Below are 25,688 nucleotides of genomic sequence, written 5' to 3' on the forward strand. Positions count from 1 at the left end.
GGGAGGGAGTGCAATGTCACAAATGTGAATATGATAAAGGCTTTATGGATGGGCTTTATGTTGGAAAGAGTCCAACATAAAGAACTTAGATGTAGCTTAATGCTTTTATTCTATTTACTTTTTTTTCTATGGAAAAGAAAGAATTATTTTTCTTCTAATATACACTTGTACCCAAAAGAATTATCCCATAGAATTGGATGAATATATTATTTGAAAATGGTTTAAAAAAATGGATAAGCCTAACAGTGAAAGGAAACACGATAATCTGATTAATCCTAATAGGAACATATCACATGATATAAAGTAAGAACTTTATTAGGAGTGTTTTTTTTAGCTTTTTCTATGGTGTACGGCAATACATGGGACCATTACGGGAAGAGGGGAGGGGCTGCATTGCCAAAAAACAAGTATTAGCCTATAAACAATTTCAAATGGCATATAATCAGAAATAAAATGGTGCTACTCTCTGTTTAATATGATGATAGGCAGCGCAATCGCACTGCCTAAGTAAAGAACAATGTTGGTACAATGTATTATTTATTTTTTGTTTTCTAGACCAGGGCAACTTGTATAAAAGAAGTTGTCGCAGAACCTTCGGAAAAGGCTCATTCGACTGGAAATTGGAATGGCTAGTGCCGTTTTTAATATTTAAAAGTGATTGGAAGGTAACTAACACCGCTTCCATACCCACAATGTCCTGAAAGACATCCAATCAAATTTTGAGATAGCCATTTTGTTCAGCGCATTTGATTTCCAGATAGGAATTACGTTTCTGAGGAGGACACTCCCCCACAACCCTCAGGGTAAGGGTTGTAAGTTATGCCCTGGGGGCATATAAGGTTTGTATAGAAAGCGTTGTCATAGAAACTTCAAAATAGGCTTTTTTGATTGGAAATTTAATGGGATAGGGCCCTTTTTAATAGTCAAAAGTGATTGAAGGGCAACTAGCCCCCCTCTCATGCCCACCTTTTCCCTAAACACATCTAATCTAAATTTTAAGATAGCAATTTTGTTCAATGTAGTTGAAAGTTCTGGAAATTAGGTCTTTGAGGATGACAACCCCCCCCCCCCACAGCCCTCAGGGCACGGGTGGTTCGTTATGCCCTGGGGGCAGATAAGGCTTTTCATAGAAAGTATTGTCATAGAAACTTCAATAAGGGCTCATTTGATTGGAAATCAAGATGGCTAGTGCCCTTTTTAATAGTCAAAAGTGATTGGAAGGCAATTAACACCCCTTCCAAACCCACCATTTATCCAAAAACATCCAATCAAACTTTTGAGATAGCCATTTAATTCAAAGTAGTTGGAAGGTCTGGAATTATATCTTAGAGGATGACACTCCCCACATAGCCCTCAGGGCAAAGGTTGTAAGTTATGCCATGGGGGCATATAAGGTTTTTATTGAAAGCTTTGTTGTAAAAACTTGAAAAAGGGATCATTCAATTGGAAATTCAAGGGGCTAGTGCCCTTTTTCATATTTGAAAGTGATTTAAGGGCAACTAACCCCCCTCTAGTGCCCACCTTTTTCCCAAACACATCCAATCAAAATATAGAATTTTTTTTCAACGTATTTAAAAGTTTTAGAAATTAGGTCCTTGAAGATGATAACCCCCCTCACAGCCCTCAGGGTTGTAAGTTATGCCCTGGGGGCATATATGGTTTTTATAGAAAGTGATGTTGTAGCAATTTCAAATAGAGCTTATTAAACTGGAAATTACGAGGGCTTGTGCTCCTTTTAATAGACGAAAGTGATCTGGAGATACCTAACACCCCTCTCACAACCACCATATCCCCAAACATATCCATTCAAAATTTTGTGATAGATATTTTGTTTGATGTAATTAAAAAGTCTGGAAATTATGTTTTTGAGGATGACACTCCCACCAAAGCTCTCAGGGCAAGGGTTGTAAGTTATGCCCTTGGGCATATAAGGTTTTTTTTTATAATAGAAAGCATTGTCATAGAAACTTTGATTGGAAATTGAAACAACTAGTGCCCTTTTTAATAGTCAAAAGTGATTGGATGGCAAGTAGCCCCCCTCTCACACCCACCATTTCCCCTAACATATCCAATCAAACTTTTGAGATAGCCATTTTGTTCAACATAGTTGAAAGGTCCAGAAACTAGTTGAAAGGATGAAACCCCCCCCCCCCAGCCTTCAGGGTTGAAAGTTATGCCCTGAAGGCATATAAGGTTTTTATAGAAAGCATTGACATGGAAACTTATATAAGAGCTCATTCGATTAAAAATTGAAAGGGCCAGTGTCATTTTTAATAGTCGGAAGCGACTGAAGGGCAACTAGCCCCCACCTCACGACCATCATTTCCGTATACACGTGCAATAAACATTTTGATATAGCAATTTTCTTCAATGTAGTTGAAAGTTCTGGAAATTAGGCCTTTGAGGATCACAACCCCCCAGGCCTCAAGGCAAGGGTTGTAAGTTACCCCCTGGGGGCATATAAGGTTTTTATTGAAAGTGTTGTCATAAAAACTTCAAAAGAGCTCATTCAATTGGAAATTAAAAGCTGCCTTTTTAATAGTCGAAAGTGATTGAAGACCAACTAATGCCCCTTTCAAGCCCACCAGTTTCCTCAAACACATCCAATCAAAATTTTGAGAGAGCCATTTTGTTTAACATAGTTTAAAGTTCTGGAAATTAGGTCTTTGAGGATCACAACCCCCTCACAGCCCTCAGGGCAAGGGTTGTAATTTATGCCCTTGGGGCTTATAAGGGGTTTATAGAAAGGGTTGTCATAGAAACAAAAAGGACTCATTTGATTAGAAATTGAAAGGCCTAGTACCCTTTTTAATAGTCAAAAGTCCCTCAAAAGTTTAAACTTACCTCTCATTTACATAAGAAATAAAATTTACCTCCACCCCCCTATTGTGCAAATATATACCCTGAATTGGTATATATAGGGGTGGGGGTAAAATTTAGTTCCAACAGAAATTATTAGTATATTTTGAAAGAGCATAAAAAAAAGGTATCAAGTGGCATGTTTACTTTATTCATAAGTCAATAGTATGAATAATGAAAAATTTACCAATTTACTGTACTTTTATTTGTATAAGCTAGTTTATTTCCTTTAGAAGAGGCTAACCACCAAATATTAACCTAAGCTAAAGGATCTAAGGGTAGGCTACAACCATCAAGGCTAATGATAGATTGCCAAAGATCATCCTTTTTAGACAAAAAAAAAACAGGTCATCCCCTAGGGGAGGGGGCAAGGTTGTAAGAAAGGATTTAAAGAAAATTGAAGCTTTTTGGGAGTGGTTAAGGAGACAAACCTCAAATAGACTGAGATAAAGCATACACAGCTGTGTTGGTCTCAGGCAGCTTGGTGCTGCAGTAACTTGTTACCTAGCAGTAGTAGTGGCCTAGCCTAGTCTCTGGCAAATAGGACTAGGCTACTATAGGCAGTAAATTTTTACCAAATCATATTATTGACTTATGAATAAAGTGAAAACACCACTCAATACCTTTTTTATGCTCTTTCCAAATATAATAATCATTTATCACATAATAATCATTGTTAGATTGTAAGGCTAAGGTAGCCTGTAGGCTACCTTGGCCTTACAATCTATCAATCCCTACTTCTTCTATTTAACAGCAGGCGGCTTTTCAGTATTACTATTTAGCCCTTTTCCTTTTGCTTCACTCTGTGGGCTACAGAGCTACTGGCTTGATTGCCTCATAATTATTAGATATTTTCAGATATCTTTCAGTAGATCTTTCGACTCTAGGAGTTCAATTATGAGATGATAGATGTCGATTTCTATGCTCTGTGTGCAGGTATAGTTGGCTAGACTCTTGGCTGATAGTGAGATTTTGTGGTGTTTGAAGCATTTTATCAGTTTACAAAGCAAGGTATGTTGTGCAGACATCAGCATAATACATTCAAATAGGCAATGGTCAATTGTTTCATTATTCATATTACAATGCCTGCAAAGAGGGGACAGGGGAATTGAACCTCTTGAATTAGAAAACTTATACGAGAATGCAAGAAAATTTAATTCATTTGTTCCAGAACGAATTCTATGATAAATTCTAGAAAAATACTTAATGGGAAAGGGGGAAAGGATAGGATTATTCTTATTAAAATTAATATCTGATAGTCTCCATTGGTAAATATCTCTAATCGGGATTGGTCTCCCACTTGGCTGGTCAGTATTTATAACATTTTTTGCTATTTCATCAACCTGATGATTACCACTTATGCCAGAGTGGCTAGGAATATGCTTTGGCCTTTGGTTATTGTCTTTTGGGGTGAAGAGGCTGAACCAACACGAAAGATTTTATAAAAGATACTAGCTTGGGGGGTAGTCCAAGGTTTGCAAGTTTGTTTAAAAGGATTTGATGGTTCACATTGTCATATGCCCCTTTAGAAGAGGCTAGCCACCAAATATTAACCTAAGCTAAAGGATCTAAGGGTAGGCTACAACCATCAAGGCTAATGATAGATTGCCAAAGATCATCCTTTTTAGACAAAAAAAAAACAGGTCATCCCCTAGGGGAGGGGGCAAGGTTGTAAGAAAGGATTTAAAGAAAATTGAAGCTTTTTGGGAGTGGTTAAGGAGACAAACCTCAAATAGACTGAGATAAAGCATACACAGCTGTGTTGGTCTCAGGCAGCTTGGTGCTGCAGTAACTTGTTACCTAGCAGTAGTAGTGGCCTAGCCTAGTCTCTGGCAAATAGGACTAGGCTACTATAGGCAGTAAATTTTTACCAAATCATATTATTGACTTATGAATAAAGTGAATATACCACTCAATACCTTTTTTATGCTCTTTCCAAATATAATAATCATTTATCACATAATAATCATTGTTAGATTGTAAGGCAAAGGTAGCCTGTAGGCTACCTTGGCCTTACAATCTATCAATCCCTACTTCTTCTATTTAACAGCAGGCGGGCTTTTCAGTATTACTATTTAGCCCTTTTCCTTTTGCTTCACTCTGTGGGCTACAGAGCTACTGGCTTGATTGCCTCATATTTATTAGATATCTTTCAGTAGATCTTCCGACTCTAGGAGTTCAATTATGAGATGGTAGATGTCGATTTCTATACTCTGTGTGCAGGTATAGTTGGCTAGGCTCTTGGCTGATAGTGAGATTTTGTGGTGTTTGAAGCATTTTATCAGTTTACAAAGCAAGGTATGTTGTGCAGACGTCAGCATAATACATTCAAATAGGCAATGGTCAATTGTTTCATTATTCATATTACAATGCCTGCAAAGAGGGGACAGGGGAATTGAACCTCTTGAATTAGAAAACTTATACGAGAATGCAAGAAAATTTAATTCATTTGTTCCAGAACGAATTCTATGATAAATTTTAGAAAAATATTTAATGGGAAAGGGGGAAAGGATAGGATTATTCTTATTAAAATTAATATCTGATAGTCTCCATTGGTAAATATCTCTAATCGAGATTGGTTTCCCACTTGGCTGGTCAATATTTATAGCATTTTTTGCTATTTCATCAACCTGATGATTACCACTTATGCCAGAGTGGCTAGGAATATACTGAAAATACGTTCTTATGCCACTTGAAGCAAGTTTATCTATAATACTGAGACAATGATAAGTGTCATATCATAAGTCAAATAGACTTATACTGAGGAGCTGAGGCCAGCAACTCAAGGCTTGATAAAGAGTCAGAATATACTATATATTATTTGAATTTGCAATCAAACGTTGGTTTTCCTTAAGGTGTTCTAATGCCATGATTATGGCATTTAACTCTGCAGACATTATAGATACATTATTATATAATCTCTCACCCATTGCAATTTTCAGGTGAGGAAGGAAAGCACCACTTGCTACCTTCTCATTCATTTTTGACCCATCAACAAAGATTTGGAAGTGGTTTTTATAAGTAATTGTATTAAGTTCAGCAATTTTTTTCTGGAAAAAAGCAATGGGGGTTAAATATTTAGTCCACTTTGAGAAATCAGTATTTATTATGGAAATTGACCAATTCAATGGAGGGGATTGGGGGAAAATAGGTACAATTAACTTTGCTGGTACAGGGAACTTCTGAATATTGGCATATTCATCTGCAATGCCTCTATACATGGCTGGATTTCTTAACCAATTATGTAGGGTGTGTGAGCTATTTGATTCAATTTTTGTAAGATGTTTTGTCAAGAGAAAGCTACGTCTCTCCCTTATTGTTGTTAATCCACTCTCCATAAGCAGAAACTTGGTGCTTGTGGGTTTCCTAAGACCAAATATGAGAGGTATTATATCATTTTGTGTTGTTTCAATTTTTTGCACCTGGGTCTTTGCACATGCACCATAGACAATGAGGTCTTATATGTGATTTGTAAAATTGGAGTAAGGTTTTCTCCTTACAGCCCCAGGGTGTGGAAAGAAGTCTTTTTAGTATATTTGTTTTTCTATAGCATTTTTTTATTGTGTTTGAAATGTGGAGGTGGAAATTAAGTTTTTGGTCAAGCATGAGACCTAGGTAATTAATATGATTATCTTCTGGAATAGTTGTTCCATTTAGAGTTAAGTTTTGCATTAACATGGTTCCACTTTCGGTGAAATTGGATTATTTCTTACTTGGTAGGTGCAGTGGGTAAATCTGAATGTTGAGAGAATTTTTCTAATTGGAAAAGTGACTTTTGCAGATTTAACTGTGTTATCTCAAAGGTTTTTCCAGATGACCATAGCACCAGATCGTCAGCATATTGTAGATTCGTGTGGGGGAGGTTCATGTCCCAGAGATATAGGGCAAATAGGAGGCAACTGAGGACTGCTCCCTGAGGTAGGCCTTTGGTTATTGTCTTTTGGGGTGAAGAGGCTGAACCAACACAATTATGAAACTTTGCACTTCTATGAAAGATTTTATAAAAGATACTAGCTTGGGGGGTAGTCCAAGGTTTGCAAGTTTGTTTAAAAGGATTTGATGGTTCACATTGTCATATGCCCCTTCAAAATCTAGGAAAGCTACAACTATAATATTATTTTTTGAGAATGTTTCAGTTATTGCAATTGCAAGAAAAATAAAGGAATATGCTGGGGAGTAGTACGTCCTCAACTCGGTTTGAGTGCGATGGGTCACATAATTTTTTTAAACAAACCAAAGGAATCTCCGTGATATCATTTTCCTTATTATTTTCACCGTCTCAGGAGTAATCATTATAAACCTACAGGATTCAGGGTTATCTCTTGGTTTATTTTTCATTAGGATTGGTAGGAAGGACAAACATTTCCATATATTGGGGAACATAGAAGATGCCCAAGCGTGATTATAAAAGTTTAGCAGTTCCTGTTTGTATGAAGGGGTGAGATTCTTTATCCATGTAGGGTGTATATTGTCATAGCTGCCACTAGTTTTGGTCCTAATATGATGTATTCCATCATTCATTTCCTGGATTGAAAATGGACTAGTTATATACTCAGATCCTGGGTGTGGTTGGTAACTTGGGTTCATAGAAATTGGGGATATTTTGCTTCAATTATTTGATGTTAGCATATTAACAAAAAGAGTTGCAAATAGCTTAGCTTTTTCATTATCATTGTCATAAAGGGTATTATTATGTATAAGCTCATACAGGAGTGGGTTGGGGGAAGTCTTTTTCCCACAGATTTGGCTAATGACATTATGTATTATTGGCTCATGTGTCTCTCTGGAGAGATTATTTGCAAAATTATTCCAGTATTTATATTTAGCATCTATTATAGTCCTTTTTAGATTAGATTATGCTTGTATTTTTCATAAATATGTACTAGGTGATGGTTTTTTTACGAATGCTCTTCTAGATGCCTTTTTTGTTCTCCGTTTATTTTGGCTCTCATTTGTTCACCATGATTTGGGAATATGTTCAGGGAAGGTTTTTTTGGGTGTTGTCCTGGGAATAGCATTACTACCTGTATTTATTAGTAAAGATGCCAAGACATCAGCAAGTGTGTCAACTGTTGTGTTTGAAAGGCATGAATTTGGGGTGAAACTTGCAATTTCATCATTTAGCTTATTTTGGAACATAGACCAATTTGCTTTAGTGTTGATATATTCTGAGGTGTGTGATTGGGTTTCAGCAGGTTCATTTAGGGAGCAAACTATAGCAAAGTGGTCAGTACATAGACTATCAATTTTATTTATACAAATTTTATTCAAAATGTTTAATGACACAATTTGTAGGTCAATTTTAGAGAATCTGCCACTTTTGGGGTTGAAATATGTATCCAGGTTTGGAGGGGTAGCAACAGCTAATTCAATATTATTTGAAGTCATATACTCAATCAATTTACCAGCTTTATTTGCTGGTTTATTCCCCTGCAAAAGGCTGTGGGCATTGAAATCTCTGCAAATAATGATATTTTTTAACATATTAGAATTATTTATATAATTAAAGAAATCCATGGCATCTGTAGTTTGGCCATTGGGGTTATAAAAGCTCATTATGTAGGTTTTTGTATTATTCAGCCAGACACTGATACCAATTGCATCAACATCATTTGCAAAATCTGGAAAGATGATGCCACAGAATTTTATATTATTTTTAACTATTGAAGCTACTCCACCTCCTTTTCTCTCTGATGATCTATCCTTTCTCAGGATAGTATATCCCAGAGACTTAATTTGTTGATTTTCGGTTAAATGAGTTTCCTGTAGGCAAGCAATATTAATGGAATTATTATTCATAAAAGATATTAGTTCATTTAGCTTATTTTCTGTGAGTGATCCTACATTCCACTGAAGTATTGATATGTGTTGCGTTGTTGATTTATTTTTCATATGACTGTTTATCAATGTTCAGCTTTGTTAATAGTAAAGCAAGATCTTTTTTTGCTTGAATGAGCATATCATCAGGGATGTAGATTTTTGCCAATTCTGCAATGATTTTTGTTTTCTGTAGTTGATGTATGTTCATGGCCTGAACTGCCTTACAATTTAGAATGAATAAGCATATATTTGGGAATTGCATGTTTGGTTGTGTATCCTGTTTGTCAGTTAAGGGATTAATTCCTGGTAGTGCTTCTGGTTTGTTTCTTCTTGGGAGGGGGGGACAGGCAGACCTCATCTCACCGGACAAGGAGGCTTGTTGACGTGGTGATTCCGTCGGAACGGGCTGTGAGCTAGGGGGCTTAGAAGATGGTGTCTTATACGGGGTACTTGATGCATTGGGGGCGTTTGACTTGGGGGGTTTGGTTGGTTTCATTACGGGTTTTATGTGGTATTGTTGGGCAGCATTTGCTTCCATTGCTGCAAAGGGGGTATGGAATGGCATTTGTGGTAAAGCTTTCTAATTTAGTTAATTATTAATTTAGTAAAAATATATAAGATGCAAATATGAAGTTTTGAAATACCACTTTTTATTAAGATAAGGAACATATCCTGCTAAGTTCTGTTTATTGGGAAATTGAGAAATTACCACTTCCTAGCGATTATGTGGGAAGGTGTGGTTGATAAAAATATATAAAAGATACATTTTATTGGAAGGGAAGATCTTATACTAACTTTATGCCGGACTGACCTCTGGTCCATTGTTTTAGAAATACTTTGGAACTTTGTCTTATTGCTGTAAGTGTCTAAGTATCTATTTATATATTATTGTTGTTTTTTTGAGACTTGTGGTCTACTTGGGACAGCCAGTCCCAGTAGACAGAATACATCCGATTATATTATATGTTAAATGAATAAAAGTATTGTATTTTAGACAACCTCTCTACAATCTACTTTTAGCCTCTTGAACATACCCAGTCGGTACACCTCATTAGTTTGGTCATAGCCTAAGGCACGCTACCAAAGTTTAATTACCTTAGGGCCAGAGTTTATCTCCCCTATAAAGGGAGAATAAAGGCATCTACGACTACAACCCCCCAATTACCATAAAATTAACACTTCACAACACATTCTCTGTTGCTATTTGGAGTGTTAGTGCTCTTTTCTTATATGCAGGGCATAGTGATTTATTGGTAGATTCATGTGGGCCTTTGCAATTGATGCATGTAGGCTGAGTGTTGTTGCAAGTTGTCAACTCTTTAGGATGCAATGCTTTACAATTACTACACTCTAGGAGAATTTCATTGCATTTGTTTGTTTTGTTTCCCAGTTTGAGACACTTCTGACACTGGATAGGGTTTGGCTTGTATTCCTTGTGTTGTTTGATTTCCCCGAATAGGGATAACTTTTCTGAGATATAAATTTTTTCTTCAGCGTAAATTCGAAGGATCTATTTGTTTTTAGGCCATTAGAGTTAGGTTTACCAAGTTGGGTAACTTCTTCAACTGGGATTGTGTTGCCAGCCCTATCTGAGGCCCCATCGCTTAACTCCTGAATGGGTATTTCTGGGGGAACATTATAAATTACTATTTGTGTTGGGGATTCTTTTGGGTTCCATTTAGATGCATTAACTAGGGCATTCAGAAGGCATTTTAGATTAATTATTGTGTCTGCTGATTTCTGATCTTGGACAGCTATTAGCAAAGATCCATCATGGTGAATATTAAGAGTGAACATTGATTTTATCAATTTTAAAATTGCAACTCTTATTGAAGTACTCTTTTTCATTTCAAAGGAGTTAATAACAAAAATTTTATGGCTAATTACTAAATTTTGGGAGGGAGGATCTTCGGTGGTGAGGGGGGAAATGTTTTTGATCGGGAAGGTTTTTTCCTTTTTTTAGAGCTACAAGAAAGGACCTCTTAAAACCTTCCATTATCATCATTTATAGCAACATTAGCCCCTACACTGATCATTGTCCTATTCTCAGAATTGGAACTAGTCTATCATGTGAACTTTGTGATAGTGAGCTTGACCAGCCAATATGGGTATCAGTTTCACTGGTATTTGGGGTGGGATCTGGGGGGACTTTTTTTGGAGGACTTCTAAGCATTGCCTATTGGAATAAGCTTTAAACTAAAACAAGAAAGGAAGAAAGAAAGGATATTACAATGATAACAAACCTTCTGCACTCTACTGTGAGGAAATTTTCAGGATCAAAAGAAACACCACAGTATGGCCCTGAGAAGGATTTGAGCACGATTGAGTCAGTACAATTACTGATTAATTGAGATAATAATTCACAAGAAATTTATTTTAAATTTCTTAAAATGTTGCTGCTGTGAGTGTGCTACCCTACTGTAAGCAAACAACATTTACATGATCTATACTCTCAGTGTGGTGAAGTATTTCACAATCCAGATTACGAATTTACAATAACGATTGCATTTGGAAAGCCCTGAAATAGGCTATACCTGGGCTACTAAAAGTGCCTGATTAAGCTACCATACTTGTACAAGCTTAAGAGGGGGGAGCGTTTATTCTTGATGGTCAGAGGCTTAGGAACCTACATTAAATTTCCAGACAAATGAACATATTACAAAGCCAAAAAACAGAAAATTACCAGAAAACATTTTTGAAAATTTTACTTAGATCAATATAGCCTTTAGAGAGATAGAAAATTAAATTTCTATCACCATCTAAGCAAAGTGCTTTTAATTCATTTTAGGTTGCTCTCAAAGCACAATGATCGGCTCAGGGTCAAGCAAGAATAATGAAATATTTGAGGTGTAAATTGTGTCTGTCATCTAACGCAAATATGATGGTTTGAAATAGAAGATAAATTACATGAGCTTAAGACTAGAAAGCGAAAATAGTTTGCTTGATCCATTCATAGGTCAAGAAACTCTTTTATACATTGAAAGACCATTTTCCAGTGTCTAAGGATACAGGGCCGTACCCAGAAGGGAGGTTAGGGGGGTTTGAACCCCTCCCGAAATGTTTTTCTGACTCGTAAAAACGTAACAAAAAATTAATATAAACAAATTTTGTAAGCGTTTTTTGAGGTCTTTTGTGTGACCCCCCTCCCGAAATTTTGTTTTGAGTAAAACCCCCTCCGAAAAAAATCGGCCTTGTCTGGACATGCCATGTACCTGTAAAAAAAAGGTAATAATAACAAGGTAAAGTGTTCATTATTTATGGTGGAATGTTTAAAATTAAAATGGCATTGTTAAAAGGTGTCGCAAATGCCAGCGCATCAACATCCTAAATTATTCAGCATTTCCTGTTTCAATACCCGAAGTTATCAGCAATCACCTCCGAGCTTACAAGTACCAGCAGGAAATTCGGATTTCAGGAACATTTCAAGCTGTTGCTAGAAGCGTACCTCCTAGCCCAGGAAGACAGACGGGTTTTCAATGAAATATTTGACTTCTTCCAAAGTCTCAATCATAGGCAGCGCAATCGCGCTGCCTAAGTAAAGAATGATGTAGGCACAATGTATTATTATTTTTTTTTTTTTCGTAGTCTTAGACCAGGGCACTTCGTAGGCCCTGTCAGAATTGTCGTAGAAACTTCGAAAAGGGCTCATTCGATTGGAAATTGAATGTTTTGTGCCCTTTTTAATAGTCGAAAGTGATTGGAGGGACACCAGCCCCCCCCCCCCCCCCACGCCCATCATTCCCCCAAACACATCCAATAAAAATTTTGAGATAGCCATTTTGTTCAGCGTAGTTCATTTCCAGATATAAAATATGTTTTTGAGGAGGACACTCCCACTACCCTCAGGGTATGGGTTTTATGTTATGCCCAGGGAGCATATAAGAACGATGTTGGCACAATGTATTATTTATTATTTTTTCCTTTAGACCACGGCACTTCGTATCGAAGAGGTTGTCGCAGAAACTTCGAAAAGGGCTCATTCAATTGGAAATCGGAGTGCCTTGTGCCCTTTTTAATAGTCAAAAGTGATTGGAAGGCAACCAACACCCCTTCCACGCCCACCATTTCCCGAAACACATCTAATCGTAATTTTAAGATAGCCATTTTGTTCAGCGTAGTTGATTTCCTGATAGAAATTATGTTTTTGAGGAGGACACTCCCCCACAGCCTTCAGGGCAAGGGTTGTAAGTTATGCCCCGGGGACATATAAATTATATATAGAAGACGTTGTCGTAGAAACTTCAAAAAAGGCTCATTCGCATGGAAACTGAAATGGCTAGTGCCCTTTTTAATAGTCGAAAGAAATTGGAAGGCAACTAACATCCCTTCCTGGAAATTAGGTCTTTAAGGATGACAACCCCCCCCCCAAAGCCCTTAGGGAAGGGCTGTAAGTTATGCCCTGGGGGCATACAAGGTTTTTTTTAGAGCGCGTTGTCGTAGAAACTTCAAAAAGGGCTCATTCGATTGGAAATTGAAATGGCTAGTGCCCTTTTTAACAGTTGAAAGCGATTGGAAGGCAACTAACACCCCTTCCACGCCCACCATTTCCCCAAACACATCCAATCAAAATTCAAATGATAATGCCCTTTTTAGAGGTCAAAAGAGATTGGAGGGCAACTAACCCCCCTCTCACGCCCACCTTTTCCCCGAACATATCCAATCAAAATTTTGAGATAGCCATTTTTTTCAACGTAGTTTTGAGTTCTGGAAATTAGGTCTTTAAGGATGACAACCCCCCCCCCAAAGCCCGTAGGGCAAGGGCTGTAAGTTATGCCCGGGGGGCATATAAGGTTTTTTTTTAGAGCGCGTTGTCGTAGAAACTTCAAAAAGGGCTCATTCGATCGGAAATTGAAATGGCTAGTGCCCTTTTTAACAGTTGAAAGTGATTGGAAGGCAACTAACACCCCTTCCACGCCCCCATTTCCCCAAACACATCCAATCAAAATTCAAATGATAATGCCCTTTTTAGAGGTCAAAAGAGATTGGAGGGCAACTAACCCCCCTCTCACGCCCACCTTTTCCCCGAACATATCCAATCAAAATTTTGAGATAGCCATTTTTTTCAACGTAGTTTTGAGTTCTGGAAATTAGGTCTTTGAGGATGACAACTCCCCCCACAGTCTTCAGGGCAAGGGTTATAAGTTATGCCCAGGGGGCATATTAGTTTTCATTGAAATCTTTGTCGTAGAAACTTGAAAAAGGGCTCATTCGATTGGAAATTCAAAGGGATAGTGCCCTTTTTAATAGTCGAAAGCGATTGGAAGGCAACTAACACCTCTTTCACGCCCACCATTTCCCCAAACACATCCAATCAACATTTTGAAATAGCCATTTTGTTCCACGCTGTTTAAAGTTCAGGAAATTATACCTTTGAGCAGGACACTCTCCCCACAGTCTTCAGGGCAAGGGTTATAAGTTTTTATTGAAATCTTTGTCGTAGAAACTTGAAAATGGGCTCATTCGATTGGAAATTCAAAGGGATAGTGCCCTTTTTAATAGTCGAAAGTGATTTGAGGGCAACTAACCCCCTCTCCGAGGTGGACACGAACCCATTTTTTACTTTGATATTGTTACTTTGATACTATGTTTGATACTTCAATGAGCAGTTGAATTTGAAAAAGAAGTTTGATTTTGAAATAAGGTATTTTGAAAAATTTGAATTTTTTTGAAATAAAAAACGAACAAAAATTAATTAAAAAAAGTTTCCGAAAAAGAAGTTTTACAAAGAAAATTAAAGATCACTTTAAACTTAAGATCAGCAGATAAAATACCTGTCAAAATTAAAAACAAAAACGACCAGAAATTACTATTAAAGAATAAATGAAACCCAAAACGAACAGATATTGAATAAACAATCATAGCAAAAAAACATACAACAGGTAATAATATAAATGAATAAATAAATCTTAAAGCGAGTAATCCTTAAACTGAATATGAAAATCAAGCTTAAAACGAAAAAAACAATATTTTGCTATTGAAGTATAAATGAAACTCAAAACGAACAGACATTAAATAAAGAATCAATGCAAAAAAACATAGCCTACAATAGATACTAATGTAAATTAATAAATAAATCTTAAAACGAGTGAAATTTAAATTTAATATTCAACCCAAGCTTCAAACGAAAAAAAAATCACTACAAACAAGAATTGGGTATCGCCTCCTCGCACTGTAAAAGTCTAAAACCTGCTGCGTCATGGCGCTTTACTGAAAACCATATGTGTCTTTAACAGTCTTGGAAAGTATGAAAAAAATCAAATTGAAATTTTAATATATATAATGATATTAATTGTTTAAAGATCCATTAGTTCAAGATTTTTTTTCACTGTAATTTATTTTCATTTTCAATGCTGTAAGAACTGGAAAAAAAATATTGGGAATATAATTCGTTTTCAGTGAAGCGCCAACGACGCAGTAGTCTTTCGGTTTTTACAGTAAGGAAGGGGGCAATTTTAGGGGTCTTAAATAATTTTAGAGAGAACTAATAAATTAAACTGAATATTTGATTTGTAATGATATTATTTGCGGAAAGCTCATCAGTTCAAAATTTTACTGTAATTTTAATGTTTATTTTCAATATGAAGTACAAAAGAAAATATTTGTAATGCAATTCATTTTCAGTAAAGCGCCATGACACAGTAGGTTTTAAACTTTTACAGTGAGAGAAGGAGGAGATACCCAAGCTCTTGTTTGTAGTGATTTTTTTCGTTTCAAGCTTGATTCGCATATTCAATTTAAGTTTCACTCGTTTTAAGATTTATTTATTCATTTATCTTAGTATCTATTGTGTATTTGTTTGCATTGATTGTTTATTTAATTTCTGTTCGTTTTGAGTTTCATTTATACTTTTATAGAAAAATATTTTTTTCGTTTTAAGGTTGATTTGTATGTTCAGATTAAGCATTACTCTCTTAAATATTTATCTATTCATTTACATTAGTACTTGTTGTATGCTTTTTTGCTATGATTGTTTATGTAATTTCTGTTCGTTTTGGGTTTCATTTATTCTTTAACAGTAATTTCTGGTCGTTTTGAGTTTGAACTGTAACAGGTATTTATATCTGCCGATCTTAAGTTTAAAATAGCCTTTACTTTTTTTTAAAAACTTATTTTTCCGAAAGTTTTTTTTTTAATCAATCATAACAAATGTCGACTTGTCTTTATGCAATTTTTTACGCCTTAGAATAGTTTACAGAAGGAGTAGATCCTCAAAATCATCCTGCCTGCATAGATACCACGTTATGATTTTGCAATAGCCCTGTAAAATGTACCTCTTTCACAACAGGACAATTCTTCCAATCGAACTTAAATCCCTTATATATTCAGACATTAAAAAAAATAGAATAGCGAAATAAAAACAAAAGTTAAACTTAACTATCCAGCTGTCAAATTTACCCTCTTTCGTTTTATTACACAAGTCAACTAAATAAAATGAACAGATTCATAAAAATTTCGTCACAAGAGAATCTTTTCAAATAGCTTGTCATAAAAAACTGGAAGTAAAAAGTGACTTGGGCCAATATTCACAGAACTAAAAATGGAATTCTTATGACAATTGCTACACCGGCAGTATTGACTTTTTATGCTGCTTCTAAATATATAAAATTCTTTCAGTTTACTGTTACCCACCTAAAACCAAAAATCTGAGAAAATTTGCCTGATTTTTGAAAAAGGGGAAACATCCCCAAAAAAGCAAGCGATCTCATTGAAAATCCCTTTATTAGATACATCATATCACAGAACCCCAGTGTAGATGTTTCAAGCCCCAATCTTCAAAATGTAGAGTTTTGTATTATTTTTTTTTTAAACATCGTCGATGCATATTTATTTGTTTTTTTTCTCAAGGGTGATTGTATCAAACCGAAGGTCCAAGATAATTGGGAGGGAGCTGATTCAGACGTAAATTTAAAAGCTCATTTTTTTAAGTGACCATACACATTGGACCGGGGAAAAGTCTTGTTTTCTGCCATTTTAGGGCACCAAATTATGACTTTACCCCAAAGAGGACGAATTTGCAATCAGTTTAAAATTTTGAGCAGCTGATTGATTTAAAAGTATTAATAACTATGTTTTAGGCTTTCCAGTTGCAAAAGAAGTAATACCACACGGTGGCAGTACTGGACTCAACCAAGTTGATCCCCTTTATTTTTAATGAAATTAGGCTACGTTTAGTGATCTGTAATTGCGTATCAGCTTTAATGAAGGAGAAGTGATTCATTGTTTATGTGGGGGTAGGATAGGTTCCTAAAAAGTGTATTTCAATGGATAAAGTGCTTACTCTTCGTGAGGCTTCAGATAAATGTTGAAAGAGGTAGGGAGGAATAGGAATTAATTCAAGTGTTTCTCTATACAGCTAAAATGTTACATTCCCATATCTACCATCAAAGTGGTGGAAACAGCAAGGTAGGCCATCACCCGTCCCGCCAGGAAATTTCTTTTGGGCGGAAAATACTGCTAGGAACTTAGTTGTCAACAATTTTAAATGGTAAAATTTGTCTTTTTCTATTTATATGAAGTACTTCAAATCTTCAATGTATTTAAACAATTGTATGTAATGTATATATCAATAAGACAGTAGTACTATTGTGGAGGTTGTGATGGCTTCAGTTATATAGAAGATCAAAAGTCTCACAAAATTTCCATCCATACAAACACTAATACTCTTTTTCATCCAATCAAAATTCTTTAGTATTAATATTAAAAAGGACTTTTTACCAAAATTGCTATTCATCGCCAATTTTTTAAGCATATTCAAATTTTGTCCAAAATTTAAATTGCAAATTTAAACGTAGGACGGCACTAATCAACGCACAATTATTGATTTACACATTTTAAAAGCTATTAACCAGGGATATAAGGCCGGTACCTCATATTTTATTTTGGTTAGGCCTGGGTAAGATTTGGAAAACAATCAGAAATTAAATAAAAAAGGAATTTTTCAACTAAAAGCAAGGAACAGATTTGAAACCTATTTGAACAGATTATTCTTTATTTGAAGGGAACCTGCTTAGCTACTTACTCTTTACTATGAAGTTTGGCTTTTTTCCAAATTTTGAAAGAAAATTTGCAGTCGAAAAAAAAAGATTTTTCAAAGCACTAAAAACTTTTGCTTGATGAGCAAGGTGGTGAGAAGGGGGCAGTCCCCCTTATATACAGATTAACTTCAATTTTTTTTTAAATTTTATACTTGCTTCTTACTTTAGTTGAAAACCTTTTCTGTTTGTTTAATTACATTTCATGAAAGTGTAAAGTCTTATGAATACAATACTTTTAATAATGCAGAAAAAATATCAATATTTCAATGATCTCTGTTTGGATTTTGATGGGTAATCAAACAATTCGTGGTAACGAAGTATAAGTAAGGAGCGACCCGGCTCAATAGTAACCGAAACTCTAAAAATCGGAATTTTGACACCAATAGATATATCAAAAGAATTGGATTATTACGCTGATTCCAAATATAAAAGTTTCATTAAGTTTAGTCTTAAGACCTAGGCACACGTAGCTAATTTCGGGAACCAATTTCAGAAAGGTTATATTCCACGTCGAGTGATTATAAATAATGATGCTAAGAGGCGGGGCTTAGTGACCCATCAAAAGCTACGAGCCTGAGGAAATTTGTATAATTTTTGAAAAAAGAGGGAAAGACCCTCTAGAAGTCACAGATTTTTAATGAAAAACTCACCATCAGATTCAGCTTATCAAAAAAACCTATCGTAGAAGTTTCAAGCTCATATCTATAAAATGTGGAATTTTGTTATTTTTCCCAGAAGAAAGATCACGGATGCCCGTTTTTTTTCCAAGGGGTGATTGTATCGACCCAGTGAGACTAGAACGCCAGAAGTGGGCTCATTGTAACGGAAATGAAAAGTTTTAGTGCCCTTTTTAAGTGACCCAAAAATTGTAGGGAAATTAGGCCCCCTCCCACGCCACTTTTTCCCCAAAATCATCCGATAAAAATTATGTGATAGCTATTTTGTTCAACATAATTGAAAGGCTCAATAACTGTGTCTTTGGAGATAAAACGAACCCCTACAGCCCATGGGGAAAGGTTTTTAAGCTATGAAATTTTGCACGGGGATAATTTTTCATGGAGAGGGAAGTTTCTAGGGGGTGAACTTTTTAGGGGAAATTTTACACTGGGTGAATTTGCCACAATTCCTATACGAAATCTCTTTATAGGTCTTGCTTTCTCTTCACCAGTGCAATTTTAAGCGTAGAGGTGTTAAAGACAATTGTCTGCGGTAAATTTTTGCCAGGATTGAATTCTCCAGAGGATACTTTTATGGGGAGGGGGATTTTTCCGTGGAGGGGAGTCAGATATCCTATCGTTATTTAAAATACGATCAGAAATTAAATAAAAAAACAAGTTTTTTGAACTGAAAGTAAGGAGCAACATTAAAACTTAAAACAAAAAGAAAATTATTATCTGTATGAGGGGGTTGCCCCCTCCTCAACACGTCATTCCTTACGCCAAAGTTAAAAATCTGTCCCAGTTCTTTAGATTTTTCTAAAGCCAATGGAAAAGTATGTCAAATACTTAAAGTATGCAAATACGTAACGTAAAAGTATATAAAAATGATTAAAGTAAGTAACTACAAAAAATACACAAAATAATAGCTTACTTAAAGAAACTAGATATAAACTCCTATAATTCAGTCCTGTCGAGCAATGCCGAGGCGTTGGACTGGATTTTTTTTTTAACAATATCGACATTTTTGAACTTGGTTATCAAACACCAAAATATTTAATGCCTTTAGACTCAGTGTTTATAAAAAGTAACGCATTATGAAAGTAGTTTGTTCAAAGTAAAACATTAAAACTAAGATGAAAAAAATCAAATATAAATTTTTCGCTCAATAGTTTAATTTTGTTTTGAATACAAAAAAAAACAATTTATGTAACACCTTTATACTTCATAACTGTAAAAAAATTAATCTTTTTTCAAAGTGACAACTAGATAAATATAATCGCTCCTGAAAAAAAATTTAAAAAAATGCTAATAAAACACAAAAACGTATCCGTTCAGGGGGAAAATACAGAAACTGTCAGTATTCCGTTCAGGGGAAACATCTTTGATTGTATCGGCTGCATATATCAGCTCATGGGTACTCTTGCAATCCAAGCAAAAGTTGACGGCGTATTTTTACCGAAATTACCCCTTATTAAGTTGTCTTCCTTGTGTTTTCTATAATTATACGAATCTTCTTGTATACTAATAACTGCTCTAATTACTAATAAACAAATACATATTTAGGATAACCATAAAAAGCTGATTCTTTGGTTTAATGTTATCAATAGTTAGGCTCTTATATTTTTGTCATTGACAAGGATCGTTATTTACTTACCATTCATTACTATGAAGAATTTTACTTTTTTCTGCTCCAGCCAAATCATATAAAAAAAATGTTTTGGACAATAGGAAAGGGGTCACTCAGTCACAAATTAGAACTTATATTTTCCATATTAAGGGTCAAAATCAATTGGCAGGTAGCCAACAATGGGGCAACGCACATTTTTTCAATGCTTTCCCCCTATTCTGCTCTCTTTCCTTTGGTTTCCTTACGGGTCTTCCGATCCCCCCCCCCGCCTGCCCGCGCCCATTAACAATGATGATTAAAAAAAATTATAATAATGACATCTTTGGGAATTAAGAAGTGATGGAAGATTTATTTTGTAGGAAAAAGTTGGAGACAATAATAAAACAATTGAAACTAATATGGCTTCAGGTGATGGTAGTACTGTACAATAATTTCGTAATATGATCGTTGTGAAGTTATATTGAAAACTATGAATATGGTTTTTGTTAAAGAGGAACTACATAGTGATTTTAGGAAAACTGCAATTAAAGCTTTTTATAAAGAAATTATAATAAAAAAGAGTTACTAGTAAGGATTGTGGATAGAATCAAGACACAAAATTGCAATGGTCAATATTCCGGTTTTTTTTGCAATTGAAAAAAGTATAACAATTTAGGAAGGTAAATTTTTAAACTCAAAGTGGACACTCGAAGCAACAGGAATGATCGATGATTTGGTTGAGGAGGGTCCTGAGAATGGTTTAATGTGCTCATGTCAATAACTGTATTTCAAACAAAGGCCATAAGGAAAAAAAGTTAATGTAGTTGTGTCCCATTCTCTAAATGAACATTGATAGGCTACCATTAATTTTGCGTTTTGGCAGTCCATATGAGACCCCACTAAAAGAAGAACGCCTTGAACTGGTGGAAAGAGATCACAGGAAAAGATTTTATGAAAATTGAAACTTCGTGGGAAAGAGTGAAGAGTGAAACCAGGAATAGATTGGGTGGAGGATAAGGTTGTAAGCAGTGTCTTATCAGGATTTTAAAAAAAAATCATAAAGTATATCCTGTGGGGTCAGAACGATACATGGAGATAAAAAATAGTTAAAATAGGGATAAAATCCTTTTAATAGACAGTGTTTCACAAACAGTGATAGAAATTCCCACAAAATACCAGATATTTTGATCACATATGCAGTGACCATCATCAGTAGTAAAACTAAACTAAAAAAATTAAAAACAATAGTTTATGTATGAAATAAGATAAAACTACATATTGTTGAATTCTCTAATTCTTTTCAAGGCAAAGGTGGAAGTTAGCCTCCTTGACCTATTTGGACCTGGTTCATTAGCATTCAATGAAATAACACTTGGACAAAGGTCAACTATATTGGGTGAATTGAACTTTACTCTATCAGATTTTAATAGATCATCATAGATAGAGTTCAACCCAAATTCATCTGTGTCACGATTCAAAGCTATATTCTTGAATAAGATTTTCTTTATTTCAAGATTTTCACGCACATTTTGCTTTAAACCCCGGTCCCTAGAAATCAAAAAGAAGTTATCGAACAAAACAAAATGGTCTGGAAAATTGAAAATATGTTCCGAAAGGGCTGAAGTAAAATCTTCAGACTTAGAGTCTTGCTTTAAAGCCGAAGAAATAGAATCTTTATGCTGTAACAATCTCATTTTCAAATTCTGGTTATTACGTCCCACATATGAGCTTCCGCAAGTACATGGGATCTGATAGACCCCACTTTGTTGCCCTAATGAAGTTAGATCCTTCCCAGAATTTAGAAAACTACCTAAAGTATTGTTACTCTTTAAAGCTACCTTTAGACCATTACTCTGTAAAATTCTTTTAAGTTTTTCCCTTAGGCCGTGTACATATGGTAAGGAACAAAAAACATCCTTCTCCCAAGTTGTCTCCTTGACTTTCTTAGAAATTTTAAGAAATCTTTTTCTTCTTTTTGAAAAAGTCTGGTTAATTAACCACTCTGGATACATGTTACATATTAGTATTTTTCTTAGAAAAGACAACTCCTCCTCAACAAATTTTGAAGAGAAAATACTAAAGATCCGGTTAGTTAAAGGAATGGTCAAACCAATTTTCACTTGGCGAGCGTGGCCGGAACTATAACACAAAAATCTAATGTTATTTGCCAGGCTTCTGCTAAGTTTTTCTTATATACGAAATAAAATGAAACTACATATTGTTTAATTCTATAATTCTTTTCAAAGCTCATAATCTATAAAACTGAGGACCAAAGGTGTTTGAAAACTCAGGCACTTTTCAATGATTAGCCTAAGAGTGAAAATTTGGTCGACACGTCCTCTACCTTTTCTCAAACCGCACTGCTCTTCTCTTAAAATTTTGTCTACGGCATTTCTCAGTCTTAAAAGTATCATATTACTAAGCAATTTGCTACCTACAGAGACCAGACTAGTGCCTCGATAACTACCACACTAACTTTTATTACCTTTCTTATAAAGTGGCTTACTTAAGGTTTTCCTAAAATCGTTACGTACTTCCCCATTTTCAAAAATCATATTCATAATCTCTATATTTTCCTCTATATTTTTTCCTGCAACTCGGTTAAGTAAGTTCTCAAAATGTTTGGCCCATCTCTCTTTAGTTTTTTCCTTATCACTAATTGCGACCCCATTCCTATCTTTAACTGGGAACAGTCCGGATTGACTACTCCCTCTCAATTTGTTAACGTGCCAGTACAATATTTTATTATTATGGCGTCTAGCTGCATCTTCCAGATCCTCGGCAATTTTATCCATGGCCTCCACTTCACACCTCCTTAGTTCATATTTAATGCTTTCTCCACTTTCTTTACATTTCTTTTGTTTTCATACGATCTATCACTCAGATAATTCTTGTACAAGTCCTTTCTCTTTTCTATTAAACATAAAGCTTTTTCACTAATATTCTTAGCTGTAGTTCTAGCTTTCTTCCCTAAGACACCTTCAGCAACTTCACAAATTATTTTTCTTAAGTTATTCCAACCATCTTCTATATTGTCAAATTTTAAACTCTCATGTTTAGCATTCAACTGTTCCTGGAAAGTTTATATCAAATTCTTATCCTGGAGTCTACGAACATCATAACTTCCCGGGAGGTAGTTACCCGTCCGATATTTTAGCTTTAAATTAACCCTTGACACTACTAGATAGTGATCTTTGCTTTTAACATCAATTACAGCTCTCCTATATACCCTAGTATCTTGTATTGATCCTGCCAGTCTTCGGTTTACTAAAACATAATCAATAAGGTTTGCTGTCTTACCGTCACGTGAATACCATGTTAACTTATGAGCCATTTTATGACCACACACCGTATTGGTTATAAGTAGATGGTTATAACTACTAAATTGCAAATGTCTGTATCCATTACTGTTTTCTTTTCGATTACCAAATTTACCTATGCTAGGATACCATCTATCACAATTTTTACAAACCTGGGCATTAAAATATCCCAGGAATAACGTCATATTTCGGCCTGGGACCCTGTTTATTTGCTCCTGTAACTGTAAGTGAAATTCATCTGAGTCACTAGTATCTCCGTCAGTCGGTTCTACAGGGGCGTATACTATTATAACTGATACCCTGAACTTTCTAGTTATAAAATGAGCAATTAGTATTCTATTAATAATACCTTCCCAGCCTAAACAAGACTTAGCAGCTTCCTTATTCATCATGAGCCCTACTCCTTGTCTATGTACCCCATCTTTCCTGCCTGAGTAAACAAATTCTATATCACCTAATTTCATGCTTCCTACCCCTGGGATATGAGTTTCTGAACCTCCTAATAAATCCAGTTCAAATCGTCTGAATTCATCAGCCAAAATGTCGATACAATAGTCATTTTTTAATGTCATAACATTCCAAGTTCCAATTTTCATGTTCTTTAATTCATTGAAAATTATTTTCGCCTCAGGAAAAGCAATGATCCCGGATACCAGTGCAGGACGGAGATCAACTATCTTCTCAAGTCTACACCGAAGTGCTTAAGCCGGCTTAGAACCGGACAGCAAGAAGTCCCTGGGACCTCCATGAATAGAGACTTTGTACAATCCTAGGCCCATCTTGGTCACAACATGGTTTTCAGCACTTGGCGATGCTCCTCTATCAACAAGAGTCGAAGTCCTGCACAGACAGTCTCAAGCCTATTACCTCCTACTCATTATATATTCATGCCTAAAAATATTATTCTACCATGGGGAGGCAACCCATAATAGATAAATTAGCTAGGAAGAGGTTTTTCAGCCCGAAGACGCCCATCAAAACATACCAAGCCCAGAAGAATTGACCGTTAGTCAGAATCCCGTGCGAATGCCGTGTCGTTTACTAGGCTGTAATTTCCTTGAGGGGTGCTACTCTTCAAATGGGAATAGAGTTGACCACAAGGTCCCCAGTATTGCGGGTACCCCAAAAAGGTTGAGGTAGCCCTTTGCAGAGGCCGCTGTCCATAGATCTGGATCTTACGCCCTGCCGCAGTTGTCCTCCTATAGAGGATCCTCCCGCGATGGTGTTCTGCATCACCATTCAATTTAATCCATTAATGGGAGAAGGTTTGCAACTCATGGGACTTGTGGACAAACCAGTGAGCCCTTTTGAGTGGATATTTGAGGGGCCTTCTTCCTCCTCCGCCTCTATCTATAACCCCGGGCGAGGGTGCCCCAGTTTTTATTATGGACCCCCAGGGACAAGGTCCCCCCTTTGTCCGGGCCTCCTATGGATGTACCCTACATATCTGTAGGGCGTTCCCATATCGCCACCTGGGGACACGCTGAATGGCCTGGGGGAGGCCAGATAAACTGACAAGTCTCCTAAAACTTATTCTATATTTAGACCATTTATTCTATATTCTATATATAATTACATTAGACGCAGCAAAATTTTTCCGTTCACAAACTGATTCTTCCAATGCCTTAAAGTTCTAAAGCTTCAAGACGGCTTTAACTCATCACTCAGAGCCGTCTAAAGGGAGGGGTGATAAACAGGACAAGCTGCCATGGCTGGAGATTGCCCATTTTGATCAGATTATTTATTATAATTGTGTTATATATTGTGTTGTATTCTTTTGATATATCTATTGATATCAAATTGGTAATTGGTAATTAAGTATTATGTTAACCACAGAAATTGGGAAATAAATCAAAATAACCACATGAACTAGATTTTATGTATGAGACAGAGTGTGAATATATGTGGAAATTTCAGTTTTTGGCTGCACAATAAGCTCATCAGAAAAATATCATGGAGAATCTAAAGAGTATTTCTTCATACAGGGTCTTTCCACAAAAGAACATTCAGGTTATGACACCCATTTAAAAACATAAAATGGAGTATTCGTAGTCCAAAAACAGTCAATTATTCTCAAAATTTATATCCTTCTCCCTATTTCAAGTAACATACCACCCTTACTCCAAAGATTAACTATGGATCTGTGCCTGTTTGACCTCCTTTGGAGTTACATATTAGGACTAAGCATACAATATAAGACCTGAAAGGTAAAAGCTTTCTTCTTGTTGCAGAAATTAGCATGAAGTTTAGACAATTTATTATTTATAGTTTTCCTATAATATGTCCCATATAAAAACCTTTTGTTTTTCCTGTCTTGAGAATATATTTTGTCACCAAAAATAAATCTACTATGATACTTCTGGGTGGGCGTGTGTCTTCTTTTTTCATT

The 25,688-nt window shown here is 35.7% G+C and overlaps 1 protein-coding gene across 1 annotated transcript in view; it reads right to left on the reverse strand.

Annotated features, from left to right (window-relative positions):
- The window catches only part of LOC148952846 (uncharacterized), a 43,859-nt gene extending 32,366 nt beyond the window's left edge, over positions 1–11,493 (reverse strand). Inside the window, exon 1 of the mRNA XM_089087444.1 lies at positions 11,363–11,493. Within this exon, the coding sequence (XP_088943570.1) occupies positions 11,363–11,372 (10 nt within the window). The 5' untranslated portion in view covers positions 11,373–11,493. The remainder of the gene's footprint in view (positions 1–11,362) is intronic.
- Positions 11,494–25,688: the final 14,195 nt, after the last annotated feature.

This window comes from Artemia sp. Qi Xiang Cuo, chromosome 4 (assembly GCF_049724085.1).
Source record: "Artemia sp. Qi Xiang Cuo chromosome 4, ASM4972408v1, whole genome shotgun sequence".
In the NCBI taxonomy this organism is placed as follows: Eukaryota; Metazoa; Arthropoda; class Branchiopoda; order Anostraca; family Artemiidae; genus Artemia; species Artemia sp. Qi Xiang Cuo.